The sequence below is a fragment of the Vigna unguiculata genome, chromosome 3 (assembly GCF_004118075.2).
Source record: "Vigna unguiculata cultivar IT97K-499-35 chromosome 3, ASM411807v1, whole genome shotgun sequence".
Taxonomy (NCBI): domain Eukaryota; kingdom Viridiplantae; phylum Streptophyta; class Magnoliopsida; order Fabales; family Fabaceae; genus Vigna; species Vigna unguiculata.
Window position 1 is genome coordinate 64,062,879 of NC_040281.1, and position 9,139 is coordinate 64,072,017.

The 9,139-nt window shown below is 37.3% G+C and overlaps 3 protein-coding genes across 3 annotated transcripts; 2 read left to right on the top strand and 1 right to left on the bottom strand.

Moving 5' to 3' along the window:
* Window positions 1-1,290: 1,290 nt before the first annotated feature.
* On the bottom strand, window positions 1,291-1,825 carry LOC114176378. The gene is made up of 2 exons (XM_028061418.1): window positions 1,607-1,825; window positions 1,291-1,527 (listed from the first exon to the last, which is right to left on the bottom strand). The coding sequence occupies exons 1-2, from the start codon at window positions 1,799-1,801 to the stop codon at window positions 1,306-1,308; spliced, it is 417 nt and encodes a 138-aa protein (XP_027917219.1). The 5' UTR covers window positions 1,802-1,825; the 3' UTR covers window positions 1,291-1,305.
* A 524-nt stretch (window positions 1,826-2,349) lies between these two features.
* Window positions 2,350-4,268, top strand: LOC114176374 (ATP-dependent 6-phosphofructokinase 2). Its single transcript, XM_028061414.1, has 2 exons — window positions 2,350-3,031; window positions 3,146-4,268. The coding sequence occupies exons 1-2, from the start codon at window positions 2,375-2,377 to the stop codon at window positions 3,965-3,967; spliced, it is 1,479 nt and encodes a 492-aa protein (XP_027917215.1). The 5' UTR covers window positions 2,350-2,374; the 3' UTR covers window positions 3,968-4,268.
* Window positions 4,269-5,747: 1,479 nt separating this feature from the next.
* Window positions 5,748-8,908, top strand: LOC114176375 (glucan endo-1,3-beta-glucosidase 5-like). The gene is made up of 2 exons (XM_028061415.1): window positions 5,748-6,623; window positions 7,577-8,908. Exons 1-2 carry the CDS (start codon window positions 6,274-6,276, stop codon window positions 8,685-8,687), a joined length of 1,461 nt encoding a protein of 486 aa, XP_027917216.1. The 5' UTR covers window positions 5,748-6,273; the 3' UTR covers window positions 8,688-8,908.
* The last annotated feature ends 231 nt before the right edge of the window (window positions 8,909-9,139 follow it).

Below are 9,139 nucleotides of genomic sequence, written 5' to 3' on the forward strand. Positions count from 1 at the left end.
AAAGAAACGTGGAGTTGATTTTTAGAGCTCTTGGTGGATGATCTTGGTGGGATTGAAGTCTACAGGGGAATTACCTTCATGTCTGATCAACAGAAAGTAAGCATCTCTATAACCATTTATATTACTGTCTGCATCTATAATTTGTGCAAGATTTCATAATTTATTTTTTGATTTTTACAGGGACTGCTTCCAGCATTACAAGAATTAATACCTAATGTTGAACAAAGATTTTGTGTAAGGCACATATATGCAAATTTCCCCAAGAAATTTCCTGGCAAAAACTTGAAAAAACTGTTATGGAAGGCAGCTGTAGCAACTCACCCTCAAGCATGGGAGGCCACAATGAGAGACATGAAAGAGTTGAATGAAGATGCCTTTAAACATCTTATTGCCATTCCTCCAAGGCAAGTCATTCATGCTTTTCTGATTGAACAATATTAAGTTTTATGTACTCATTTTGCTTTGGTGTGACAAATTTTGGTCTAGGTCCAAGTTCACAGGGCAGGCAATATGTGACACACTGGTGAACAATATGAGTGAGGCATTTAACAATACAATCATCAATGCAAGAAGTAAGGCAATCATCACCATGATGGAAGACATTAGGATTTATCTTATGAAGAGATGGGCCAAAAATAGAGTCAGCATAAAAAAGGTTGAAGGTTCCATCTGCCCCAAAATCAAAAACAGACTGGATAACGAATTAGACTACAAGTCAGTCCACAGTTGAAGCACCAAATGAGACTCCAATTCAGCCCCCAACACAAGCTCCTCCTGGACCACAACAACCAATTCAGGCACCACCTCCACGTACAAATCAGAGACCAAAATTGGCTTTTAAAAGGGGCCCAGTATGGAAGTCATGATCCAGAAACTGAATGTTTTGTCTTGAAGAATTTGGACCTTCTTTTTGTTTTTTAAACTGTAATTTGTAATTGACTAGTTGGTTTATATTTGGGCTTATTTTGAAAGACAAATTATTTTGATATGCCCAGGTTATGTACTCAGCACATGATATTCAGTTCTAGTTTAATGAATGCATTTTCATCCATCTTTACTGTTATGGTTCAGCATGTATATTCATCCAATTATTTACAGGAGATTAACTTTAAAAAGGTATGATCACAATTTGAACACACTTTTCATCACCAACAATTTCACTTCCAATTCATTTAATAATCATTCATTACAACTTCATCGAACACAAAGTACATACCCAAATACAAACCATATTTAACCATTGAAACAGTTAAACCTTCACGGATTTAACAAAACAAGAACATCAAACCAAAAAGTTAAACCATCCTAACTTTTAACAATACAAATAGAAAGAACGATCACAATTAAACCCAACAACCCTATTATCCTAAACAAGTACATCAACCACTTCTCGGAATCAATCAAATCTTTCTCCCGTTGACGTATTCTTTGACTCTGTCTAGCAATGGTTGCATCTCTTTCATCCCCATTATCTTCCGTCCACCATTTGAAGTAGTTGCAGGCTTTGAAATCTTCACCAACACTCCGCTATTAACAAAAAACAAAGCAAACATGATTTTCCATAACAAAACTCAGCCCAAACGAAAATAAAAGTCACATATCAAACCTTGTAGTGAGGGCACCCCCAAAATTGTTTCCCACAATTCTTCGCTGTTCTTGCAACTCTTAACACTGCAATCTCCCCGCAATTGCAATGTGGTGTTCCACTCACTGACCCAGATACAATACCAGGAGAAGAAACACTGTGATTATGTGACCCACACGAACAAGATGACAATGGATGACTAAAACCACACGACATTTCCCTATTCGCCAGCGACTTCACTACTGCAGCAAGTAAGCTTCACGGTCACTGCACCAATCGAACAACGAAGAAGAAAATGAACATGGGAATGGAAAATTAGGATTTTTTCAGTAGGGAAAATCAATTGAAATAGGGTATGACACGTTACCCACCCATTGCCACTGTACAATTATTCTCATTGACACGTATCCGTTCTACAATGCCAGATCATTGTTCCGTTAACTACGTTTCTGAAAATTTAACGGGATGAACCATATTGATGCAAATTAACTAATTTGAGTACTAAATAGATGCAAAGTTAAAAACGGGTACCATTTAGACACATTAAAACGAAACTGGATACGTTGCAAATAATTATACCTTTATATAAAGCAAACAAGAACTAACTTAATTTTCCCATACGTTAAAATAATTCTTACAAAATTTTAGAAAATTTGTCAATGTATGAGAGAAAGAAGCTTATGTTAAAACTAAATTAAAATAAAAAAATGGAGATAAGGATGCAGAAGTGTCTAAACATGGTGCACTAGGTGTAAATAATTCTGGTGTAGCGTGTCAAAAACCTGAACCATGAAGCGCCACGTACTCACCGCCATTTTTTCAAAATCACTCTACAAAGGAGACTCAGAAGAAGAACTGAGAAGATACACAGCCATGGCTGCATTTTCCAACTCAGAAGCAGAATCAGAATCAGACCTATCCAACTTGTTCAAACCCATATACCTGAAAGAGGTGCCTCATCTCAGCCACTATGTTCCGAACCTCCAAACACGCCCTAACCCGTTGGATCACAACCCCTACTTCAACACCCACCATCTGCATGATCATGGTTTCTACCTTACTCATTCCGACCTCGTACTCCGCCAGATCGAAAACAACCCCTCTCCCTTTCCCCGCTTCGCCTACCACCGCGCCGGTCCCCGCAAGCACATCCACTTCGACCCTTCCCATGTCCGCGCCGCCATTGTCACCTGCGGGGGTCTCTGCCCGGGCCTTAACACCGTCATCAGAGAGCTTGTAGTGGGTTTGTGGCACCTCTATGGCGTCCGTCATATTATGGGCATCACCGCTGGGTACAGAGGGTTTTACTCCTCCGAGCCACTCCCCCTCAACCCCAAACTTGTTCACCATTGGCACAACGTCGGTGGCACACTCCTCCAGACATCCAGAGGCGGTTTTCACCTCAATGACATCGTCGACGCCATCCAAAATCACGCCTTCAATCAGGTTTAGTTATTTCTAATCAATGTATTTGGTAGAAAAAAAAAATGTAGATACAGAATGCAGGAAAGGTAGAAAGAAAGAAAAGTAACCGAAGTTGTTGATTATGCACGTGAACAGGTGTACATTATAGGAGGAGATGGGACTATGAGAGGTGCAGTCAAGATATTTGAAGAAATACAGCGTCGCAAACTGGGAGTTGCAGTTGTTGGAATTCCTAAAACTGTGGATAATGATGTGGGAATAATTGACAAATCTTTTGGATTCCAAACAGCTGTTGAAATGGCTCAGCAAGCAATCAGTGCTGCTCATGTGGAGGCCGAGAGTGCAGTGAACGGCATAGGCCTGGTCAAGTTGATGGGTCGAAGCACAGGCCACATTGCTCTACATGCAACTCTCAGCAGCCGCGATGTTGATTGCTGTTTAATTCCCGAAATAGATTTCTACCTGGAAGGGAAAGGAGGGCTCTTTGAGTTTCTTGACCAGAGACTGAAGGAAAATGGACATGCCGTGATTGTGGTTGCTGAGGGTGCTGGCCAGGACATAATCCCCAGAACCGATTCACAGAAGGAAGAACGAGATGAATCAGGGAACTTGGTGTTCTTAGATGTTGGTGTATGGTTGAAGTCAGAGCTAAATAACTGGTGGGCAAGGGAACACCCCCATGAGTTATTTACGGTGAAGTACATTGATCCTACGTACATGATCCGTGCAGTGCACGCAAATGCCTCTGATAACTTGTATTGTACACTCCTAGCACACTCTGCAATCCACGGTGTTATGGCAGGGTATACTGGATTTGTTACTGGTCCCATTAATGGAAACTATGCATACATTCCCTTGGAGGATGTGGCGCAGGCAAATAACCCGGTTGATACCAAAGATCATAAATGGTCGTGGGTGAGATCTGTCACCAACCAACCTGATTTTGTAAGGACTTAGACACAACAGACACAACAGACACAACATCAAAGTTTTCAGTGACCTGGTGATCCTGTTCGTAGACGATTGACATGTTCTGATGTCAACCATTACAGGTTTATGCCATAATCTTCCTACTGCCTGAAGAGTCTTGGTAAACGATGGATGTGGAGATCATGTGCAAATTAGAGTGATTTGTGCATACTCTGTAACATTAGTTTTTATGTTGGAATTTAATTATATATCAATATAGCGACTTCCTTTACACTAAAATTTCGACTTTTGTTGAGATCCATTATCAAATTACTATTAAATTATATTATGGGACTAAGCCTTGGTAGGATTAAACTATTTCTTAATTAATTTACTTTCTGAGATGACATTCTAAATTTATTGTTTTCCATTTAACTTGGAATTTACTTTATAAGTTGTTTATTAAGTAAATCTCACTATCAAAGAGAATGGTAGGAGTTAGAAACAGTTATACGTTTCTAGTATTCTCTTTTTGTTGTAGTGGGAGACAGCATAGTCAAAAATGAGTATAATGAGCTTCCAATATTCTATGCTAATGAGCCCAAATTCCCAATTGATGCTCGATTCCCTAAAAGCCTATTGAAAGGCGAAGGAGAGGAGAATAAGAACAAAGGTTGAATTGAAATTTTTGCCCATAATTCTGCTTTGTCAAGGTTTTATTAAAAAAAGAAGCAACTATTGCCTTTTTGTGTTGATTGGGATTGGGAATATTAAAATAGGGCTTGAAGGCCTCCTAAAGGACATGCCTCACAACACAACTACTCCTATCCTATGTATCCAAATGTAGAAATTCTTTTATACATTACTTTTTAATAATCTATCTCCTTTTATCTACGCTCTGATATATTTATCTGTCAACTAAATTTTCATAATTAAACTAATTTATAATACAATTCAAATTAATAATTGATAGTTTATAATATAACTTGTCTTCAAATTCATCTTAGTTCTAGTTCCTTCACTTCCCATATGAACCAATGAAGAGTGGCTACAAAGGACGACCTCCTTCTGCCACGTGATACACACTACTTTTCTCTTCACTCAAATTACGATTATGTCCTTTTTTCTATTCTATTTCTATTTTTCAGAGATTTAATTAGTTAAATGATATTTATGGTTATTTAAATATATCAGTTTAGTATTGAATTGATTTAAATATATCAGTTTAGTATTGAATTGATGTGTTAATCGAATCTCAATTTTAAATAAAAAATATCTTAAGTATTTTTCGATAAAGAATCATTGACTTTATTAGTGATTTTTACTAATATTTTTTAATATAAATACCAATATTTAACTGTATTAATATTGTATTAATATATTTTTTCTGAAATTAATCTAATTAAGATATTTTTTTTCTAAAATTGACATTAACATTTTAAAAATGGATAATAAACTGATACACTTAAACAGAAAAATTGACATTGACATTTTAAAAATGATAATAAACTGACACATTTAAACAGAAGTAGATATCGTGGACTAATTAAATATTTTTCATGTTTTAGAACGTGAATGTGAGAGAGGAAAAAACTGCTAAAAATGTAATTAACTTAACTTTTCATTTTATCAAATGATATGAGCATAAGCTCACTGTAACTTGAACATCAGTGTTTTTTTCTACAGGCACCACTCTGATCATATGGAGAAGATTACCGATTCTTTTGCTGGTATTATCCAACCTTTAAATTAAGGGAGTTCCTGAAGTAATGAAACTAAGCATCCTATGTGACTTAATTTCCAATTACCAGCTACCAAGTTATATATAACTTATACATATAAAATCAGTGAAGTCGGAATTTCAGTCATAATTAAGTATATCTCCAAAGAATAATATAACAATAATGATGAGAATATTTCTCGTCCAAATCAATAACCTATTTGGGCAACCCAAGTACCAAACGAACAAAACTAAATAACTAATCACACAAATGGTGTGTGTGAACAAAGGAAAAAGTGGATTTCAGAAGCATAGCAATTTCCTTAAAGAAAAGATGGAGTTATTATAATAGCCATAAAACATAAAAATCTAAAAACAACAATATTCTGTTTGCAATATGAAACATTTACAAAGACATGGAGGGCATTCTGGTAAAGCTGCATAATCTTAATCTTTGTCGAGCTAAAAAGACAAGGAAGTTCCCATTAATCTTTGTTAGCAGTTAACACAGTTAGTGTGTGAGGACTGAGCTAGTTCTAGCTCTGCATTCTGTGTCTCTCCCCCCTGAAATTGCTGCAAAATCTTTGTTTAATGAGCGGTTAAAGCGTGTTTGTTTGTTCTTTTTAGTGTTAGAATGTTGGAGGGAAGGTTGTGGGGTGGTGCTATGATGGTGTGGGTGTTGGCATGGAGGTGGGTTGTTCCGATGGGAGAATCAGCAATAGGGGTGAACTGGGGCACCGTTTCTTTCCACAAGTTGAAGCCTTCCACGGTGGTTGATCTCTTGAAAGATAACAAGATTCCAAAAGTAAAGGTGTTTGAGGCAGAGCCTGAGGTGCTTAAGCCTCTCATGGGGAGTGGGATTCAAGTGATGCTTGGGATTCCCAATGACATGTTGGCCCTCCTCGGCACTTCCCCTACTGCTGCTGATTTGTGGCTTCGCCAGAATGTTTCTGCTTACATCGGAAAACATGGTGCTGATATCAGGTTTTTCTTTCAAAACCAATACTTTTACTTGGGGACAAGTTTCTTTTGAGTTATGTAGAGATTATCAAGAAGCGTGTTCTGTCTTTTCCAACCAAGTTTTTCAATACACATGAGCAACTTGTTTAAGAATCAAACCTTAAGTTTCAAAATCAATGGCTATTTTTGTTTCCTTAACGGTGTCTATCATTAATACTGACGCCATGATAATAGTGTGTGGAGTGGTTTATTTTGTTGTATCAACACGGAGGAAAGTTTGCTGTATGATAAAGCTATCTTTTACAGTCAAATAGTGTCAAGAATCAAGTCCTTACTTTATTATCTTCAACATTATATGATTTGAATTTCTTGAAGAAGAGTAGATAACACACATATTCAGTGTTTTTGCTCCCATCCTGAGATGTGTTTTGCATATTGCACTGGGATTTCTTATGGCATGAGTCGCTTAATGCAGTCGTTTAAAGTCTTCATCAGCATTTAGTTCATCTATTATAATATTCTTTCACGGTAGATATGAAAAGATTATTTGATTCTTTTTTTTTTTTTACCATCAAGTATATCATGAACAATTCAAAAATATCTGTGAATGAGATTACCTCAAATAGAAATTATCAGAAGCTTTAATCTTCCATGGAATGTTATTATTATGTTGAAGTCTTGAATTTGCTCTCTGCCAAACGAACACTATAGTTTGAAGTATTTGTCCCAATAAGAAAGATCCTATTCATTTAGCATGAAGAACAATGTTTGTAAGTTTAACTAAAGTATCATGTATACTACAGTTAAAGAACTTTTTCTTTTGAACACTGGCTTCTGTTAACTTTCTTTACGACCTCGAACCTTTCCCCTTCTTCCCCAGCCATAAGTATCAGCTGTTACAGACTTATAGCTAGTTTTTTTCTTTAGAAATGTTTTGATGTTTAACAGCATCTAAACCATTGTTCTTTTTGTTATAGGTACATTGCTGTTGGTAATGAACCATTCCTCACTAGTTATAATGGTGAATTTCAGAACTTGGTGATGCCAGCCATACTCAATCTACAGCAGTCTTTAGTGAAAGCAAATCTTGCTAGTTACATCAAACTAGTTGTCCCTTGCAATGCAGATGCATACGAGTCTTCACTTCCTTCCCAAGGGGCATTCCGGCCAGAACTGACCCAAATCATGACTCAGCTGGTTCAGTTTCTCAACTCAAACGATGCCCCATTTGTTGTTAATATCTACCCATTCCTCAGCCTCTACGACAACAAAGATTTCCCACAAGACTATGCATTCTTTGAGGGAACTACTCATCCTGTCACAGATGGGAACAATGTGTACACCAATGCATTTGATGGAAACTATGACACTTTGGTTGCAGCCCTTACTAAACTGGGATATGGTGAAATGCCTATAATCATTGGGGAAATTGGTTGGCCCTCAGATGGAGCCATTGGTGCAAATATCAGTGCAGCAAAGGTTTTCAATCAAGGTCTCCTCAGTCATGTTCTAAACAACAAAGGGACCCCTTTAAGGCCAGGTGCTCCTCCTATGGACATCTATCTCTTCAGTCTGCTTGATGAAGGAGCAAAGAGCATTCTCCCAGGAGGGTTTGAAAGACACTGGGGGATATTCTCATTTGATGGCCAAGCCAAGTATCCTCTAGATCTTGGCCTTGGAAACAAGGAATTGAAGAATGCAAAGAATGTTCAGTATCTTCCACCCAGATGGTGTGTTGCAAGCCCCTCCATAGATGCTCAAAACGTAGCAAACCATGTGAGAATCGCATGCACTGTTGCGGATTGCACCACACTTGGTTATGGAGGTTCTTGTAATGGGATTGGGGAGAAGGGTAACATCTCATATGCTTTCAACAGTTACTATCAGTTGCAAATGCAAGACTCACGAAGCTGCAATTTTGATGGGCTTGGTATGATCACTTTCCGAGACCCTTCAGTTGGTGATTGTCGTTTTCTAGTTGGCGTCACTGACACTGACTCCTCCTCTGTTTCTCAGACCAGATATCAGTGGTGGGTTCTGTTACCATTTCTGATCATAATACAAATTACCTCTTCTTTTACATTGTGATTCAGAGGTTCCTTAAGTGGGATTTTCATGGTTCCCATTATAAATTAGAAGTAGCAGTGAAGTAGAATATCTGATATATATGGACTAATAACATAATACAAAATATTCAACTTCATTCTTGGTTCTGAAACCAGCATAGGATCTAATCATTGTTGTATCATAATACAAGTGATGATCTGAACACCAGAGCATTCAATATTACACATGATTTATCTTTTGTACTTCTTCTTGTCACTTCTGTTACATTATTAGCATCTCTAGTATCTAACTTGGGCATGTGCAGAAGATCCAAATCCTTGTTTATGTTGTATCAGCTACACAAGAGTTTCACCATCACCTATCACTTACTCCAAGTATTACTTGGTTCTCAATATTTTAGAATGTAAACTCCTAAAACATTTACATTCTAAGAACTAAATGTTCGATTCAAGTATTTAAATCTAAAATTTATT